The 20,583-nt window shown below is 46.6% G+C and overlaps 1 protein-coding gene across 1 annotated transcript in view; it reads left to right on the top strand.

The window, feature by feature from the left end:
- Positions 1-19,809, top strand: part of SART1 (spliceosome associated factor 1, recruiter of U4/U6.U5 tri-snRNP) — a 93,589-nt gene extending 73,780 nt beyond the window's left edge. The window contains exons 13-20 of the mRNA XM_033955131.1: positions 915-1,088; positions 3,759-3,869; positions 4,029-4,116; positions 6,900-6,990; positions 16,434-16,569; positions 17,106-17,195; positions 17,287-17,408; positions 19,463-19,809. Of these exons, the coding sequence (XP_033811022.1) occupies positions 915-1,088; positions 3,759-3,869; positions 4,029-4,116; positions 6,900-6,990; positions 16,434-16,569; positions 17,106-17,195; positions 17,287-17,408; positions 19,463-19,481 (831 nt within the window). The 3' untranslated portion in view covers positions 19,482-19,809. The remainder of the gene's footprint in view (positions 1-914; positions 1,089-3,758; positions 3,870-4,028; positions 4,117-6,899; positions 6,991-16,433; positions 16,570-17,105; positions 17,196-17,286; positions 17,409-19,462) is intronic.
- The last annotated feature ends 774 nt before the right edge of the window (positions 19,810-20,583 follow it).

The raw sequence follows: 20,583 nt of genomic DNA, 5'->3' as shown, positions 1-20,583 counted from the left end.
GGTTCTTTCTTCTTATTTTTACCCGGTTTTTCCGGGTGGATGGGACGGCTCGCTCGGATTCCATTTCTTTGGGACCTTGGGATTGCGGGAAGGCTCTTCTGTCCCTCCCTAAATGCTGCCATTGCTAGCACCTAGCATATTGAATCCGAAAGGAGCATAACAAAATGGAAGATTAGGTTTTCACCTTTGATAAGCTTTCTTTAATCCTTGGAGGATTCAGTATGGCCCGTCCTCTCTGTGTACCTTTAGTTATTCTGAATCACCTACTTTTTGTCTTGGTAATTCTCCTTGCAGGCTGAAGTCTCTTCCAGCCAGTTGATGCATACTGTGGGGAGTTTCTTTCTTTCTGTGAGTATGCATATTACCAAAGGCTGTTTTATGTTGGTGCTCATTGCACACAGCAGGTTAGTTTTACATTATTCATCAATGTTTTTCTTTTTTGCCACTGTGCCTGTTTATTACTTGTTTTCATGTTTTGCAGAGCAGAACAGTATAGAAATTGTTTATGCTGCTGGGGTGATTCCCCAGTCCCCCCTGCTTTGTCATGGATTTGTTCAGGTATGTTGTTTGGCTTTGGGACTGAACTGCAGATGGCTCTGACTCTCTCTCTAAGGTGGGAGGGGCATGTGCTCAGAAAAGTGTTTGGCATTTTGCAACTCCCGGATTGCGGGTTGGGATTGAACACCTAGCATACTGAATCCTCCAGGGACCAACAGAAAGAACATTATTGAAGGTGGAAACCCGATCTTCCAATATGTAGTGATTATAAATGCTGAAAGTTTGATGAAATCCTTTATTTGAAGGATGACACATCATTCTGTTTGCTTTTTTTTTAATTTCCCCAGTAAAATGCATTCTGTAGGATTGTTTATAAGTTCTTGTGTGGTTTACAGACTTCTCCTTTCTGTCTTTAGGTTTTGCACATGGTGAGGAGGCTAGAGTCATGCACAAATCGGGATGAGGATGATAATGACCTGGAAAGGAAAGGGAATATCATCTTCAATGCCACCTCAGAGTTCTGTCGGACTCTGGGAGAGATCCCTACTTATGGACTAGCTGGCAACAGGGAGGACCAGGAAGACCTCATGGTAAGGTATTCCATGCGCCTCAGTAAAATAGTCATGTCAGCTAATATTTCATTTGCATGCTTGGATGGCAGTGTGACTTCTGCACAGAGAAGTTGACTCTGAAACATTGCAGATGTTCTCTTTGTGGCAGGAGATACCTTATATGTATGTGATCCTTTTCTGAATTTTGCTAATCATTTTCTATGGATGGGATCTAAAGTTAAGGTATTGTGAACTCTCTTTTAACAGTCAGTGGTTTCTCTATTTGTACCTTAGCTGTTGTGGCAGTTGGGGAAGAGAAGGTGGTCCATAGTTCTTTTGACATCTGGATCCCTTAAATACCATTGAAGAGCTGTGTATGATGCAGTGCTCAGTAGTGCTGCCTGATTAACGATTCGAATCGGTTCACCGATTCGAATCAGGTGAATCGATTCGAATCGGTTCGTTTTTTTAAAATACTGGACTCAATGATTCAGCCCTGATTCAAGTTCATTCTTTTTTTCACCATCGGCCGCTGGACTCGTTCCCATCTAATGTAACTTCCGGTTTTGCGAAACCGGAAGTTACATCAGAAGAAACGAAAGGACGTGGGAGCGTCAAGGAGGGAGCGAGGAGACCTCGTGCAGCGGACCTCGGAAGCAAAGGGTAACCGGCAGGAGGGCTGAGAATCGGCGGCGGGGGGAGGGGCTGAGAATTGGCGAGGGGGCTGAGAATCGGCAGGGGGCTGGTGAGTCTTGGGGGCTGGGGATGGAAGCTGGAAATCAGCAGGGAGGCTGGTGAGTTTTGGGGGCTGGGGATGGATGCTGGGAATCGGCAGGGGGGCTGGTGAGTCTTGGGGGCTGGGGATGGAAGCTGGAAATCGGCATGGGAGCTGATGAGTCGTGGGGGCTGGGGATGGAAGCTGGGAATCGGCAGGGGGACTGGTGAGTCTTGGGGCTGGGGATGGAAGCTGGGAATTGGCAGGGGGGCTGGTGAGTCTTGGGGGCTGGGATGGAAGCTGGAAATTGGCAGGGAGGCTGGTGAGTTTTGGAGGCTGGGGATGGAAGCTGGGAATCGGCAGGGGGGCTGGTGAGTCTTGGGGGCTGGGAATCGAGGGGGCTGGTGAGTCTTAGGGGCTGGGGATGGAAGCTGGAAGCCAGCTCACAACCCCATCCCTCGGAGAAGAGGGCCCTGCTGCAGGTCTGGATGATGGAGCGTCCAGCCTCTTAGGGCATGAAATATCAATGTCCCCTCCGGTGTCCAGCGCACTGCCGTGTCTGATGTCAGCACGGATTGCCCCGGCAGGGATTTCAGGGGCGGAAGTTGCAGACCTGGATCTGAGCCTGGAGGGAGGAGTGCCCATGGAGAAGACAGTCGAGCAGACAGCCTTGGGAGCTTCAGCGAGTTTACAGCTGCCTTCGTCTCCCCCAGTGGTGACTTTGGAGACTATTTGGCAGGTTTTGCAGAGGCTCGACAGCAAGCTAACTGAGTCTACAGAAGAGGTATTTAGTCTCTCAGGAAAAGTCGATAATTTGTCAAACAGACCAAATATGACTCTGTTGAACAACTAACTTCTGTTAAAGTTGAAATAAAAGATTTAAAGGACATAACAACAACTCTGGTCAGAGATAAAATTTATGTTAATTCTAAATTGGAACAATTTGAGAACTTCAATAGGAGACTAAACTTAAGGATATAAAATTTCCCAAAATCACCAGCTTTAAATCCCTATGACTACTTTAAAAAATACCTAATGAAGATCCTTAAAATTCCTCAACAAGCTATTCCTCCTTTTAACAAAATATATTATATTCCTACCATTATGACTAAAGCTGATGAAGAAGGAAATTTGGTAGTACAAAAAGATTTGACTGCAATTTTGGAGGAATCCCTTTCTGATGTTAAAGAAAGGGGGACACTTTTAGTCTCCTTTGTTTTTGAACAAGATTTAAATCATATAATGAAACTTTACTTTCAGAATTTGCATCAAAATTTTTCTGGACAAAGAATCTGGATTTATCCGGATGTATCCAAGACAACAAAAGACTGCAGAAAAGAATTTCTTTCTATGCATGATGAAACAAAAGGACTGGGGGCTACCTATCTCTTAGCATACCCCTGTAAATGCTTGGTTCGTTACCTGAGGACTAAGTACACTTTCTTTTTACCATCACAACTGAGAGCTTTTCTAGACCTTAAAAAGATATCTGGAGACTAGTAATGATCAGCTGGATTTAAGAATTTGTGGGGTTGTTAAGCATAGTCAGCTTTCTATAATTAATTTTCTTGTTTTATTTCTCTCCATGGAATTTAAAGGGATCTCCCTGTTTAATTGTGGTCTAAGAAAAATAAATAATTGGTATTCCACTTATGATGATTTTTTAATTGACAATTTTTTGTTCTGTATTTCTGAAACAAGTGTACTACTTGTGATATATTATAAATCAATAAAAATAAAGTTAAAAAAACAAACAAACACCCAATATAATACCACATTTCTGCTTTTTCTGGGCATAGCAAAAATTTTTCATCGGCGTAGGACAGCCATGAATATCAGTATCAATAAAATTTTGTCCAACGAAATTAGATATGTATTAAATAGACTCGGTGAAAGCCTGTGGAAGCCCGCAAATTGTTCTTCAAAACCTTCTCACTTTTATTTTCTTCTGGGTTTTTTTAAATATATATTTTTGCTTTACCTCCTTTCCCTAGGATTTTGAGCATGAAGAGGATAGGACTTCTGAGCAGGATGTGGAGTCAGACCAAGAAGAGAACCTGGGCTGGAGTACTGTCAACCTAGATGAAGAAAAGCAGCAGCAGGATGTAAGTGGTTCAGTATATCTAAGAAGGTGCCGTGAGACATTGGCAGAGGGAGAAGTTACTCTTTTTTCTGAAACAATGGAGTGCTTATGTGTGTGTGTGTATTTGTGAACTCAACTGTGAATCTTGTCACTGTTTTGTATATTTTTTGTTCTTTCTTAGTTCTCAACATCCTCTACTACCATCCTGGATGAAGAACCCATTGTGAACAGGGGCCTTGCTGCTGCGCTTCTCTTGTGTCAGAACAAAGGTGAGTGGACAGTAATGGTCTGAGAATAAAACCCAGATGAAGGTTGGTTGGGAGGGGAATGCTGCGCTGACAGGGGTGCAGGTACTTTTATAAACTTTTCGGGCGTATGGACTAGGCTAAGCGTGCTCAAAATTGGTAGTTAAAAAGCTTTGTAGGTTAAATTGGATTTAGCAGAGTACAGTTGAAAATTTTTCAATATTAATATCAGCCCATCCTAACCTTTAAGGCAGTGAGCTTTGTTTTATGACTTTAGGGGGAGGGAAAGACATCTTAAAAATGAAATTAGAGAGTAAATTGTTAATTGACAGTGTGGTTGTATTCATAGGAGCCAGCTATAGATGCTTGAGCACACCTAATATTGAGCAAACTCATTGACTGTGGAGGGAGGGGTAAGACTCATTGGGAAAGACCACCCGAGCTTCCGCCCATGAAGCCATGCTTCTAGTCAAATGTGCCTTTAAGGAGAATGGTGACTGTTTTTCCATGAATAGGCCATATGGATCCATCTGGAACTCATGGCTCAAGAAGCAGGTGCGCAACAATTAGTTTGTCTAGTGAGCACAAAAAGATGGTCAAGGTTGTCTGACATTGTTGGTGATTTCCAGATATCACAGAAGCTCCCTTCTCACATCCAACTTTCTCAGAATCTGGTTTTTCTTCCTTGAACCTGTGGACTAGAACACAGGCAATCTGACCTCCTGAGTAACAACTAAAAGGACGGAACTGTGTGCAAAGAACTTCCAGCCTCTGGGAATGTGTTAGTGGCCGCCTCCCAACTAATAGAATACCTTGACCAGTTCTCCCTCTTGCACGAAACTCAATCTGGTTTTAGGCCTCTATTTAGCACTGAAACAGTAATTGCGGCCATTCTGGACAATTTGCGCTACTTGTTCAGTAAGGGCCTCAACGCCCTAATCATGCAATTTGACATGAGTTCCGCCTTTGACTTGGTGGACCATGGAAAACTGTTACAATGCCTAGACGCAATCAGAATCAGAGGAGAAGTACTGAACTGGTTTTGAGGTTTCCTTATATCATGCACATACCATTGCGTGATATAAGGTGCATAACTATCCCAACTGGAGATAAAACTATTTAGCTACGCTGACGACTTCACGATAATCATCCCATTCACCAACTCTGTCTCAGAAGTCACCCCCAAAGCAACAGAAGTATTAAATTGGATGGAGCAATGGATGACCGAATTCAGACAAAAACTAAACTCAGAGAAAACAAAATTTTTCATAGCAGCGCCATACCCACTCGACACTAAAGCACCAATGTGCTTCAACAACCTCAGCTATCCAATTCAACCCACTATGAAGATACTGGGTGTAACACTGGACCAAAACCTGACCGTGAAAGACCATGTAGACTCCTTGATCAGAAAAATCTTTCACACCCTCTGGAAACTTCGGTCCATCAGAGCTTACTTCGATGCCTCATCATTTCGAATTCTAGTACAATCCCTTATTCTGAGTCAACTCGATTATTGTAACATCGCCTACTTGGCACTCCCCCAGAAATACATGCGGCGATTGCAACTAGTTCAAAATACAGCGGTTAGACTACTTTGTGGACTGAAGAAGTTTGATCATGTGACACTTTCCTATCGACTTTTACACTGGCTACCGATGGAGGCACGTGTGAAATTCAAGTATGGTTGTTTTTGCTTCAAGGTACTCTAAGGCTTAGCCCATAAGTACATAACAGACCTTTTCTCTTTCTCAACCAACAGACACAAGCGAAGCTCACACCTGAACTTCGTTTCTCCACCGGTTAGAGGTTGTAAATTTAAAAGTCATCATCAACATCTTCTCGCACATCAAGCAGCATTATGGGGTAAAGACCTTGAACAATTGCTTGTGCCTACTACCTATGGAGAATTCAGGAAACGCCTGAAAACACATCTATTCCTGAAATATTTAGGAAACCAACCTATTCAATCTTAAGCAACCGAGCGCAAGAACCACCTGTCGCTAAATCTGTACTTTGTTTATTCACTCAATCTGTAACATTTCTAATCATTGTAAACCGCATAGAACTTCACGGTCCTGTGGTATATAAACTGTTATTATTATTATTATTATAGCCACTTCTTTCCTCCACATGAGGTCTTATTGAAGAATGGAGGTCTGTTCAGAGATGTATGAAAAATCTGCGGTTAGGTGGGTTAGATTCAACAAAGAAGGAGGTAGATAAAAGTGGCCAACACTCATTTTGGTGCCTGAAATGTTAGACCTGTTTCTGGGTATATTTGACCAGCTGATTCCAAATATGGCACCAGTTTCGTCCTGTCAGCTTTAGTTTTTCAGATTCAGAAAATGTGCTATATAATAATAACTTTATTCTTCTATACCGCCAGTAATAAAAAGGGATAGTAGCCCTGAGGAAACCCCCTCCACGGGTGAAACATGTTGGCTTTTATATCCTTTGTCAACTACCATCCCGGTTAAGCTAAGTATTGATTTGAAATTTCTTAGCTACATATGATATTAACCTTAAGTTATTAAACTAATTCAAGACTCAACTAGTTTCACATATTAAAACCGACCCAGTGAATAAAGCCATGGGTTATGATCTTTTTTGAACCCGTGGTGGCATCTCTGAGGGCCGTGAAGAATAATAAAAATCTAATTGTCGACACAAGGTATTTCAGGGAGATTTAGAATACCTCCCTTATTTACAATTATTGTGAACTTATACATTTGCATCTCCTTTTTCTGCCTTGTGTCCATGGTACTGTGCCTCATTTCCTAAAACTGGCCTTCTCTTGATTTTAGGACTTCTGGAAACAACAGTACAGAAGGTGGCACGAGTGAAAGCACCGAACAAAACACTGCTCTCAGCAGTATATTGCATTGAGGATAAAATGTGAGTGTGTTAGGCACTGCCGCCTAGCCATATTTGTAATTCTAGAGGAAGATGGAGACTTCAAGGAAGCTACTCATGTGTCTTCCAGTACAGTTAAGGCTTTTCTAGGCAGTGCCACTGCCTTTATTTTTCCCTCTGTAGCATCTCAGTTTTCAAAAGTTTCACCTCTAAAACAAAAAATTAAAATGAACAATACAACCCCAATATTCGCAGGGGTTCCGTTCCAGGAACCCCCGTGAATGTTGAAAAACCGTGAATACGTTTTTTAGCAGGGGAGACAGGAGAGGGCAGCCTGAGCGCCGGCGAGTGAAGGAAATCACTCGCAGTATGCTCAGACCGCCTCTTCCTGTATTAAAGTCGGGCTTCACCAATCAGGAGCTACTTTGACACGCAGCTTCTGATTGCTGAGGCCTGACTTTAGTACAGGAAGAGGCAGTCGGAGCATACTGCGAGTGATTTCCTTCACTCGCCGGCACTCTGGCTGCCCTCTCCTGCTCAGTCATTCGCAGTCAGAAAATACCGTGAATGACTGGGACCGCGAATTCATTCCCCAGCTTGGTGCCAGAATTAGTTAATATGTCCTACTCTGAAAACAGGAGGGTTTAATTTCATTTTTGGATTACAAAGCCCCAAACAAATTACTTCTCAAGGAAAAATTCAAGATGTGCAGACCAGACAGAATGCAGTGTTTGGAGCAGCCTGTAGCCATAGTGTTTTAATTCCCATGTATCTGGTACGGTCTAAAGCAGCGGTCTCAAACTCAAACCCTCTGGAGGCCACGTTTTGGATTTGGAGGTACTTGGAGGGCCGCAGAAAAAAAGAGTTAATGTCTTATTAAAGAAATGACAATTTCACGTCATGCAAAACTCTAAAGGAAAGATTTAGAAACTATAAAGAGTTTTGCCTCATGCAAAATTGTCATTTCTTTAATAAGACATTAACTATTTTTTCTACGGGCCTCACAGTTAAAGTTTAACATCTTACCTTTCTCAAAACTGACACATTTCAGTCACTATGGGCTCCTTTTATGAAAGTGCGCTAACGTTTTAGCGCAAGCACCGGATTAGCGCGCGCTAGCCAAAAAACCCCGCCTGCTCAAGAGGAGGTGGTAGCGTCTAGAGTGCACAGCATTTTAGCGCGCGCTATTCCGTGCGTTAAGGCCCTAATGCGCCTTCATAAAAGGAGCCCTATATTGAAAATAAAATCATTTTCCCTACCTTTGTTGTCTGATGACTTTATTTTTCTGTGCTTTTAACTGTCCTTTGACTGTCCTTTGACTGTTTTTCTCTCCATCTTCACATTCTGCCTTGCATCCATCTTTGACATTAACTTAACATTCAATTTTTCTGCTTTCTTTTCAAAATCTACTTTTCCATGTCTTCCCTTCCTATCTCTCCTTCCCTCCTTATTACCTTGGTCTGACATCTCTCTCCTTTCTTTCTCTCCCTCCCTCCTTCCCCCTAATCTGGCATCTGTCTCCTTCCCTCCCCCGATGCCCTGGAATATCTCCCCCCCCCCCATGGTCTGGTATCTCCATTCCTTTCCCTCCCATGGACTTGCCATCTCTTGTTTCTCTCCTCTCCCTTGTCTTCCTTTTCCCTCCTTCCCTCTCCCCAATTGGGTGCAGCAGCATTTTTCTTCCCCCTTCCTTCCCCCTTCTCTGTGCAGCAGCAGTAACAGCAGCATTTCTGGCCAGCTCCCTTGCTGCAGTCGGTCATTCCGTTCAAAGCCACAGATCATGCGAGGAGTGGCTTGCGGCCGCGGCTTTGAACGGAACAACTGACTGCAGTAAGGAGCACTCGATCATCGCATCCAGACCGCAGACTGCAAAATAGCACCTAGAGAGCCTTGAGTTTGAGACCGCTGGTCTAGAGGAATGCTAAGGAAGGAGTAATTAGATCTTAGCTGCTAAGATGGTCACATTATAGTCTAATCTGGGTTTTTATAGATAGCTTTTCTTGTCTATCAAAGGATTGCCCAGTATGGTTTAAAACCATATGAAAATGTACAAATAAAATTATGGAAACAATATTATCATAGTTCTTGGCACATCAGCAAAGGTTAAACCCACAGTTACTACTGAAACATCAGTATACTTGCTGCTGCTTATATGTAAAATCCACCATTCTTTGTGCGTCTCTCCAGACTGGCATAGCTCACCATGACCAGCAGGTGGAGACTGTGACATAAACTTTTGGCTGTAGTACAAGTGGGTTGTGCATTTCCCAGTACACTCAGGGCAAGATTCCCAAAAGTTTAACGCCATCGCTAAACTGTTTTCCGGCGGTTTAGCCTGTTCGCAGTTTAGCAACGGATTATCTCCATCTTTAGCGAGGTTTCTAGCAGTCTCCGACACTGACATACAAATGGGCTCTTCAACATTGAAAAGAGCCCTCCGGTAGATACTTAAAAAATGCCAAGCCATTTTCAAAAAATGGCATCAGCTTTTGGCAACAAAAAACAGCGACTGGTCCAGGGGTGTCGGTCAGTGTCAGAGACTGCTAGAAAACAAGTGTGTTGTGATGCAGTGGGAGAGATGCCCATTCTCTCTGCTGCATCACAACACCCCTTCCCTAACATCCTGGCCGCGCCCCCCCCCCATCCCCGCAGCAGGAGAGATGCCCTCTTTCCTGCTGCACTAAATTAAAAAAATCCTGCCCAACCTGACCCGAATGCGCCCCCCCCCACCACACACACACAGCAGGAGAGATGCCCACTCTTTACTGCTGCACTAAATTAAAAAAAATCGTGCCTGACCTGACCCGAATGTGCTTCCAGCTTCCTCCCCTCCCCCCACCCCCCCCGGCAGCAGGAGAGATGCCCACTCTCTCCTACTGCACTAAACTACCCTTCATGACCTGATCCGACCACTCCCTCACTAGTAGTGACCCCCACACCAGTTTCCACTGCCTGCCCGACCTGACCCGAACGTGCCTTCCCCCCAGCAGCAGGAGAGATGCCCACTTCGTCCTGCTGCACTAAACTACCCTTTGTGACCCAATCTGACCGCTCCCGCACTAGTAGTGACCCGTCTCTGCCACACCCCTCCCCCTTACCTGAACAGATAAGCCGGATGGAGGTAGACATCCTCATTGCTGTTGCTTTGTCTAAACTGGGTATTCCCCTTAGACATCCGGGCAATCCGAGCCTTAGGACCCTTCCTGATGCATCCGGGAAGAGGCCTGAGGCTCTGATTGGCCCAGGGTGTTTAAGGCCCTTCCTATGGCCCTGTGGGAGGGGCCTTAAACAACCTGGACCAATCAGAGCCTCCGGCCCCTCCCTAGTGCATCCCAAGATGCACCGGGGAAGGGAATACCCAGTTTAGATGGCACAACAGTATCTGCGATATGTCCACCTCTGTCCAGCTCATCTGTTCAGGTAAGGGGGAGGGGTGCCGCGGAGATGAGGGTCATTACTAGTGAGGTCACAGTTGGGTCGGGTCATGGAGGATAGTTCAGTGCAGCAAGAGAGAATGGGCATCTCTCCTGTTGTAGGGGGGGGGGTGGCAGCCAGGATTTTAGGGAAGGAATGTTATGAGGCAATGGAGAGAATGGGCACCTCTCCCGCTGCATCACAACACAAGGGCAGCGGGAGAGTGTGGTTTTTTTTATGGGGGGGGGTTTGTTAATGGGTTTTTTCTGCGCATGTGCCCACCAGTGATGTGCACATGCAAATGTAGGAAATCTTCGCTACTGTCTGTTGATCTTATTTGCATGCGTGATTTTTTTTTTTAAGAATGTCTCAGGTTTTTAGATTTGTATCAAAATGGCTACATTAGCACACCATCGCTTTTTAACGTGGGTTTTTGAAAATCCTGGCCTCAGTTTGCTCTCAGTTTCTAGCAGGTAGGGTTGGTAAGCTTGTGCAGTCTTTCCTGTTTTAGTGTAGGCCTGTTGGATTTTGTTTAGGCCTTCGTGTCCCATCTGGTGCTGGATTGAGCTTGGGGGATCCTATCAGGGGTCCATTCGACCTCAGGAGTGTCACATTCGACAGGTTAAGTCCCTCACCCCATTTCCCCCACCTCACCAAAATTTTTTTTAGAGGTGCTTCAGCTATAAGCCTTACCACCATTAAGGCATATAGCTTTGAGAGCCATGTGGGGTCTGTTCCAATTCAATTAAGTTGAATTGAAAAAAATAAATAAAAATCCTGAGATAATTGGCCTGAAAAGAAGTTTTCAATTGCCCTTAATTGACTTTACCTTTTATCTTAGTAGCGGTATTGTGAAATGAGCAATTTTAAAGGGAAAAAGTGCTCATTGTGCTCCATACATGAGGTAGCTTCGGCCGGCCTGTGCTCACAATGTGCAGGCCGCCATGAAGGGGAATCCTCGTCTGCTGGCAAGCCTTCCTGCTTTAGCGGCTGGTGTGGTGCAGGCCTTAGGAGAGGTTTTTCTCAGCAGGTTTTGTACCAATTTTGGTGGGAAGCTCCTCCATTTTGTCTACAGCCTCAGGTGACCTTCCCCCTGTATTGGAGAAACAGGGGCAGGTTTCTGCCAGGTCCCCTTCTTTGGCAGAGAGTCCTGATGTACCACCAGTGGGTTTTTCGCCAGATTTTGTGCTAGCCTTGTTGCAAGGCTTATCTTCAGGTCCAGTTTTTCAGGAGGGGGGGGTAGGGGGTTTTGCCCACATAGAAACATAGAAATAAACGGCAGATAAGGGCCAAGGCCCATCTAGTCTGCCCACCCTAATGCCCCTCCCCTTCCTTCGCCCTGTGAATAGATCCCAAGTGACGATCCCATTTGGCCTTAAAATCAGGCACGCTGCTGGCCTCGATCACATGCAGTGGAAGACTATTCCAGCGATCAACTACCCTTTCTGTGAAAAAGAATTTCCTGGTGTCAGCTCGTAGTTTCCCTCCCCTAATTTTCCACGGATGCCCTCTTCTTGTCGTGGGACCCTTGAAAAGGAAGATATCTTCCTCCGTCTCTATGCGGCCCGAGAGATACTTGAACATTTCGATCATGTCCCCCCTCTCTCTGCGCTCCTCGAGTGAGTATAGCTGCAATTTGTTTAGCCGTTCCTCGTATGGGAGATCCTTGAGTCCTGAGACCATCCGGGTGGCCATTCTCTGAACCGACTCCAGTCTCAGCACATCCTTGCGATAATGCAGCCTCCAGAATTGCACACAGTATTCCAGATGGGGCCTCACCATGGATCTATACAATGGCATAATGACTTCCGGCTTTCGGCTGACGAAACCCCTGCGTATGCAACCTATGACTTGAATAGGATTGGGCCCAAGACCGAGCCCTGTGGCACTCCACTGATCACCTCCGTCATTTCAGAGGGTGTGCCGTTCACCACCACCCTTTGAAGCCTACCTCCAAGCCAGTTCCCAACCCATTTCGTCAATGTGTCACCTAATCCTATAGAACTCATCTTGCTCAGCAACCTGCGGTGTGGTACGCTATCGAATGCTTTGCTAAAGTCCAGGTACACAATGTCCAGGGACTCCCCAATATCTAGCTTCCCCGTCACCCAGTCAAAGAAGCTGATCAGGTTGGATTGGCATGATTTCCCTTTTGTAAATCCATGTTGACGGGGATCCCGTAGATTCTCCTCATCCAGGATCTTATCCAATTGGTGTTTTATTAGAGTTTCCATTAGTTTGCTCACTATCGATGTTAGACTCACTGGTCTGTAGTTTGCTGTCTCCATCTTGGAGCCTTTCTTGTGGAGTGGAATGACATTAGCCGTCCTCCAGTCCGATGGGACGCTGCCTTTCCTAAGGGAGAGGTTGAAGAGCTTGGACAGTGGCTCCGCCAGGACATCACACAGCTCCCTTAGCACCCTGGGGTGTAGGTTGTCAGGCCCCATTGCCTTGTTAACCTTGAGCCTTGATAGCTCACTGTAGACACTGCTGGGCGTAAACTCTAAGTTACTGAACGGGTCAACTGAGTCAACCCTTGTCTGTAGCTGAGGGCCAAGCCCCGGTGCTTCTCGGGTGAAGACTGAGCTGAAGTATTCATTTAATAGTTGGGCTTTTTCCGAATCCTTTTCCACATAGTCTCCGTCTGGTTTCCTAAGACATACAATCCCGCCTGAGTTTTTACTTCTGTCACTGATATACCTAAAGAAGGATTTATCTCCCTTCTTGATGTTTTTTGCCAGAGACTCCTCCATGTGAAACTTAGCCTCCCTGACTGCCGTTTTGATGGCTTTTGATTTGGTCAAGTAGTCTGCTCTAGAGACCTGTTCCCTGATTGTTTGTAAGAGATGAATGCTTTTTTCTTCTCCTTGATAAGGGTCGAGATCTCCGCAGTGAACCACTTTGGCTTATTGTTCCTTCGCCGTTTATTTACTAATTTAACATAGTGGTTTGTCGCTTCCTGTATGGTGGTTTTCAAAGTCGACCACATTTCTTCCACGCTATCGGTTTCTGCTTGTCCTTGTAGCGCCTTGTGAACGAAGTCTCCCATTTCTTTGAAGTTTGTGTCCTTGAATTTGAGGACCTTGGTCAGTGTGGTAGATTTAGTGAAACCTTTCCTAAGATTGAACCATACCATGTTGTGGTCACTGGAGGCCAATGTGTCGCCCACCGAGACCTCTGTGACACTTTCTCCATTGGTAAGTAATAGGTCCAGTATTGCCTGATCCCTTGTTGGGTCCAACACCAGTTGCTTGAGACCAGCTCCCTTCATAGAGTTTAATAGCCCCCGTTCAGCCCCCTTCAGAAGTCCCCCCCCCCCAGTTTCATCCAAACGCTCAAGGGTCTCGTGGGACGAAGATCTTTTCTTTGGGGAAGTAGTTTCACCTGATGAGGACTTGGACCCTTTAGGGGACCTCCAAGATTATCTAGGGGGATGGATGCCACTGGCAGGTGTTTCCCGGATCCACCAGCAGGTGAGGACGCGTTGGTAATGCACATTTTTTAGCGAGATGAGCTCAAAGGAGCCCTCGTGGTCTTGGCCATTGTGCAGCAGCATACTGTGCCGGTTGAGGGTGGCTCGGCTTTGCGTGACTCTGAGGATAGGCAAATAGAGTCTCTTCTTAAGCAGTTTTGATGTAGCTGCCCTGGCCGTCCAGGTGGCAATGTGTGGTGGGCTGGTGGCTTGGGCTTGTTTTAGGTCACAGGTGTCAAAGTCGGTCCTCGAGGGCCAGAATCCAGTCGGGTTTTCAGGATTTCCCCAATGAATCTGCATGAGATCTATTTGCATGCACTGCTTTCAATGCATATTCATTGGGGAAATCCAGAAAACCCGACTGGATTCCGGCCCTCGAGGAGGGACTTTGACACCCCTGTTTTAGGTGATCTAAATGTGTTCTGGACTGGGAGTCTGATGACTGGTCCTTGGTGGATCAAGAGGTAGCTAAGATTGAGATGGGGGTTTCTTACATCTCGGATGCCATGTATGATCTCCTGCAGGCTTCGGCCAAGTCCACAGCTCTCGAGGTGGCCGCTCGCCATACCCTGTGGCCTTGGGGTTGGTCGACAGACACAGCATCAAAGGATAAGCTTACTAAATTTCCCTTTCGGGGTCTTTCTTATTTGGCGAGCATCTGGACAGGTTGGTTCAGAGCTTAACTGACTCTAAGGTGCCCCATCTTCCTGAGGATCGGGCTCGCCCTCCTTTGTGGAGGGCCATTGCTCGGGAGCATTTGCATGATTTTCAACGTTACCGCCCTAGTTGGAGGTAGCCTCTTTTCCTTCTGCTGAGCCTTCCAGGCGCCTTCTTTCAGTGCATGTAATCCTTTCATGGGGTCCGCCGGAGGGGGGGGGTGTGATTCCTCCTGCAGCCCATCCAGCCCAATGACTCCTTGTGAGCCCTTCCACTGGTGCCAGTGGGTGCTCGGTTGTGGGAATTTTACCAGGGGTGGGCCCAGATCACGACGGATCAGTGGGTCCTGGAAGTGATTCGGGACGGCTATGCTCTGGAGTTTTCTTGCCGTTTGCCAGATCATTTCCTCACTTCCTTGTCAGGTGGCTTGGAAGAAGTAGGCTTTTCATCAGACCTTACAGCGGTTGCTTGACTCCCCAGGAGTTTTGCACCAGCAGATATTCCATTTACTTTGTGGTGCCCAAGAAAGAGGGTCTTTTCAGCCCATTTTAGATTTGAAGGGAGTCAACAGAGCACTCCGGATCTTCCAAGGTCGGTCCTTCTGGCCATTTTGGCAGGAGAATTTCTGATGTCTCTCAATCTGACAGAGACCTATCTTCATGTTCCAATTCGGGCCTCTCATCAGCAGTTCCTTTGCTTTGTGATCTACTGTGAGAGATCTGAAAGCAGGTTGCAGTGAGTTCACAGGCTGACAGGAGAGACATTGGGGGAGATTGGGAAAAGTGGGGTTTTGAAGGTTTCTGGATGTTCCCCCTCCTGAAAAATCCTAAAATCGTCACTTTTGCAGTTTGAGAAGTGTGAAAAATATTGCAATTTTGGCGTAAATCTTTTTATGGCGGCCATCTTTGATTTTTAGCGATCTTTTTTTTCTAAAACTCCCTACTTTTCCTAAACTGCATTTTTTGCCTGGAAAACTGTTGGAATGGTGTCCTTAGGTTTGCCTCGTGTGAATTCTTGCCAGGATTGCGCAAATGTAGCGCTTTTGGAGCATCCTTGCACCACATGCCTTGTGGCACAGCCTGTTGGGGTGGGGGGGTACTACAGTGCCCAATTTAGCTTCTCCCCTGCTGAAGCAGGTGACCAGCTCCTGATTGGCGAGGCCCAACTTTAGTACAGGAAGAGGCGGTCGGAGCATACCGCAAGTGATTTTCTTCACTCGCCGGCGCTCCAGCTGCCCTCTCCTGCCTCTCCGATCTCCCCCCACTAAAAACTGTATTCACGGTTTTTCAACATTTGTGGGGGTTCCTGGAACGGAATCCCCTGCGAATATCGGAGGAGTACTGTATATACGAGGGCTGATTGAAAAGTAATGAGACTGCCTCTGTTTTTCTTTACAATAAGTAGATGTGGCAATGCTGTGATGGTTCTTGTGAAGCTTATACATTGATGTTTCTGAATCTGCAGTTGGACTGCTGTAGTCTTCATTATTGTGTCACAGCGAGGAAACATGGCTGATGAATACACCAGAGGTGTGTGATTGAATTTTGTGTTAAACTTGGAAAGAGCAGTAATGAAACTCTTGAAATGTTACAACAAGCATACAGTGGTGAAATTATTAGCCATGTTGTATACTCTCACAGACACGTCTTGCTCATCTGCCATGATGAAACATATAAAGTAGACTTTGGGAGAGCCATTGTTTATCATTGGAAATCTATGGGAAATTGCACTTTATGGGATCTGCCAGAAATATGCAACCTAGATTGATTTCTTTTCAGAGACAGGGTGCTGGGCTCAGTGGATGTCACTCTAACTCAGCAAGATTAGTTAGTGGTAGTAGTAGTTCTTACAAGCTGGTATGATTGGAACAAAGTTTTCTCTTTAAAGAAATTTATCATTAAATTGTACCTCTGGTTTCACTATGCTTTTTCCTCTTCCACAGGGCAATTGATGATAAGTTTAGTCGCCGAGAAGAGTACAGGGGCTTCACACAAGAGTTTAAGGAAAAGGACAGCTACAAGCCAGATGTGAAGATTGAATATGTTGATGAGACAGGCAGGAAGCTTACACAGAAGGAGGTACAACAGGATGTGTCTAGCTCCTGCATACACTTCTCCCTCCGGATTCGCGGGGGATAGGGGCAGAGCCGGACCGCGAATGGTGAAATACCGTGAATATCTTCTGGTCCGGCTCTGATCCACCCCCGCCTTCCCCACCCACCCTGCATCCCAGCCTTACCTTGGTGGTCTAGCGGGCTTTCGGGACATGAGCGAACTTCCTACGCTCCTGCCCCATGCAGATCACCAATAGGAAATGGCTGCCGTGAGTTCCTGTAGTCTCTCGAGACTACGACAGGAACTCCCCACAACCATTTCCTATTGGCGATCTACACAGGGCAGGAGCGTAGGAAGATCGCTCTTGCCCCGAAAGCCTGCTAGACCACCAGGTAAGGCCGGGGGGAAGGCTAAACTATTGTTTCTTTTTCTTTTTTTCCCCCTCTCCAAAAAATCTCAAATGCGTGAAATCACAATTGCTGAAACCGGAATGGGGAGGGGGAAGTGTACCATCAGCAGTTTGTCCATCTCTAACTTTCCCTTCCCTCATACCTTTGCAGGCCTTTCGACAGCTTTCACATCGTTTCCATGGAAAAGGCTCAGGGAAGATGAAGACGGAGCGACGTATGAAGAAACTGGATGAGGAAGCGGTGAGAAATTTGAAATACAGCTAGGGGGATTAAAGGGAAGGAAAGTGAGAATTGAAGGAGCTGTTTGTTAATTTTGCTCTGCATTCCTCAGCTGTTGAAAAAGATGAGTTCTAGTGATACCCCCTTGGGCACTGTGGCCCTGCTGCAAGAGAAACAGAAGGCCCAGAAGACACCATACATTGTGCTGAGTGGAAGTGGGAAGAGCATGAATGCGTAAGTGAGATTAGACAATTGATGTCACCTGATTTTAGTGTTTGTAGTTTGTAGTCCTCTTCTATGGCTGTTTGAGTAAGAACTCCCCCCTCCCCCCACACCAACACTCACATCCCTTTATGAAAAATACCAAGCTATGCTACCCTGCAGTGGCAGAAGTGCATTCTGGCTGATTGATGGGAAAAATAGAAAACACAGGTTTGCTTGGCTTCATGCAATGAACTTATTGTATTTTGCCTATAAAATATTGGGATCCTGAAGAATCTATGCAGAAGTCTAAAATATATTATGATGTGGCATACTTCCTAGATTACAAATAAGCACATAACTTATTTTTTAGCTTAAGTGTACTTATTTATTTTACCATTGTAGGGCAATATGGTCCTTTCTTAATTATTTCTATGTTGCACCTACCGTATATGCTCGAATATAAGTCGATCTGAACATAAGTTGAGACCCCCTTTTTCCTTCCCAAAAAGGAGGAAAAATGGTTGACTCAAATATAAGTCGGGTGGCTTAATATTCAAGTGCTCTGCCCTATCAGGCTTGCACTCAGCCCCCTCCCTCCCAAGCTCTGCACCCAGCCCCCTTCCCTCCCTCCCTCCCCTGTCAGGCCTTTACCCAGCACCCTTCCCTCCCTCCTCTGTCAGGCTCTGCGCCCAGCACTTTTCCTTCACTCCCTTCCTCCCTCCCTGTCAGTCTCTGCGCCCAGCGCCCTTCCTTCCCTCCCTCCCTGCCAGGCTCTGCACCCAGCGCCCTTCCTTTTCTCCCTCCATCCCCTCCCTCCCTTGTCAGGCTTTTCACCCAGTGCCCTTCATTCCCTCCCCTGTCAGGCTCTGCACCCAGCGCCCTTCCCTCCCTCCACTTTCAGGCTTTTCACCCTGCTCCCTTTCTTCTCTCCCTCCCCTGTCAGGCCTTCACCCAGCGGCCTTCCCTCCCTCCCCTATCAGGCTCTGCACCCAGCACCCTTCCTTCACTCTCTTCCTCCCTCCCTGTCAGGCTCTGCGTCCAGCACCCTTCCTTCCCTCCCTCCCTGCCAGGCTCTGCACCCAGTGCCCTTCCTTCCCTCCCTCCCCTGTCAGGCTCTGCACCCAGCGCCCTTCATTCCTTCCCTCCCTCCCCTGTCAGGCTCTGCACCCAGCGCCCTTCCTTCCCTCCCTCCCTGTCAGGCTCTGCACCTGGCACCTTTCCTTCCCTTCCTCCCTCCCCTGTCAGGCTCTGCACCTGGCACCCTTCCTTCCCTCCCATCAGGCTCTGCACCCAGCACCCTTCCCTGTCAGGCTCTGCATCCAGCACCCTTCCTTCCCTCCCTCCCGTCAGGCTCTGCACCCTTCCCACCATTCCCTGTAAGGCACTGCACCCAGCACCTTTCCTTCCCCTGTCAGATTCTGCATCCTCCCTCCCAGGCTCTGCCAGCCCATGTCCCCCCTCCCTGCCCTATCCTCATACATCTGCCAATCACTGGTGGAGGTGCAGCGGGCAGGAGCAAGTTTTTTGAACTGCTGCTAACTGGCTGCACAGATCAAGTTTCTTCGGCCGCTGAGCAGCACGAGCAGGAGCGCAGCACAGCAGGAGCTGAGCGGCTTCCTTACTGTTTCCTGCTCGTGCCGCTCAGCAGCCGAAGAAACTCGATCTGCGGCAGCCGGTTAGCAGTGAGGCAGGAGTTCAGAAAGCTTTCTTCTGCCCGCTGCACCTCCACCGGGGATCAGCAGAGGTATGAGGATAGTGCAGGGAGGAGGGCAGAGCCTGGCGACAGCAGCCTCAGCCTACAAAATTCTGGGAGGGGGTGTTGGCTCAAATATAAACTGGGACCCCAATTTTTGGGCCAAAAATCCCAGTTTATATTCGAGTATATACGGTATATCCTCCAGCTCTGCCATTGACTGTGTGAGACTGTCTTCTTGAACTATTAATCAGGTTACCTTCTAAGTCCACATGCAACCAGCATATGAAAAATCTGTGCTGTTACTCAGAGACAGCCATATTCTTGTTTCTGATTCTGTTTGAATGGAAGATGCTCTATAGCCCCTGTGTTAAATTTTGTTTTCTGACAGAAACACCATCACCAAATGATTTGATATGGAACATGGCATCATAAGAGATTTGTGACTGATCCCCTGTGGAGCAGAGACCCTGCCAGAACTAGGAACTATTCCCAAGATTGCAGGAGAGAATATTGGAAGAACCAAAATCTGATTTAGTGCACACTGACTCTCCTAGTGAAAACCAGTGCAAATGTACCCACATAAGAGAGATGAACTGCCCCATTCTGCTCTGCTGAGGAAGCCACAAGCTGAGTTAGATTAAAAATGTTTGAACTCCTGATCATAAAATGAGCTTTTGGCAGCCTTTATTTTGTATATTTAAATAAACATGTTCTCTGTCCATAAGGCAAACTGTATTATGGGAGTACTAGTTGTCTGCATAATTTTAAATGCCAGGTGGGGGAGCCTCTCATGTCAGAGCTAAGACTAGGGGGGGGGGACAACTATAGTGGCTGTCATGGGCCTTGGATGATGTGGGTGTCAGGAAAGTGATCCTGTTGTTGGACTTGGGGGAGGGCCTATGGTGTGACTCAAGCCTGAAGTCCCAATATGCTGGGTGCAGGGTGTGATAGTAGAGTGTGTGTGATAGGGTGCAGCTGTGTAGAGCAGAAGCAAGTTTAACTGACTTGCTACTGCATTGTCTGCCCCCATCTCCCTTAGTCCCAGTTTTGCTGCATGCCAGTTAATTGAGAGGAAGAAAAGGAGCAGCATTGCTGGCACTGCAGCCTACCTACTGCAAAAAAGTTAGAAGGGAATGGAAAATGCTGATTTGCCTTGTTCATGCCCATCCTTCTGTTTAGGTCTGCCTCAGGCGGTCTCTGTTTCTCTTAACTGAATCACTAGGAAGGGGTGAGATGTTGAATGCAAAGAAAAGGGAGAGTTGGGAAGGAGGGGGAGACTTAAACAGAAAAAGAAAGGGGGGAAGGTGAAATGCTGAACAGAGTGAGGAGAGAGTTGGGGGAGATGCATGCTGTTTAAAACCACAGAAAGGTGGTAAATCAAATCACACACCCCTTCTCTTTATTGCCTCTGGACCAAGGCTGCTTTTATCTAAATTCCGGGCCCTGCATAACAGTATGGAAAAATGAATGAAATTTAGAACATTTGATCAGGCTGGGGTACAGAAGTGA

Source organism: Geotrypetes seraphini, chromosome 8 (genome assembly GCF_902459505.1).
Source record: "Geotrypetes seraphini chromosome 8, aGeoSer1.1, whole genome shotgun sequence".
In the NCBI taxonomy this organism is placed as follows: Eukaryota; Metazoa; Chordata; class Amphibia; order Gymnophiona; family Dermophiidae; genus Geotrypetes; species Geotrypetes seraphini.
This window is presented reverse-complemented; position numbering and strand designations above follow the sequence as displayed.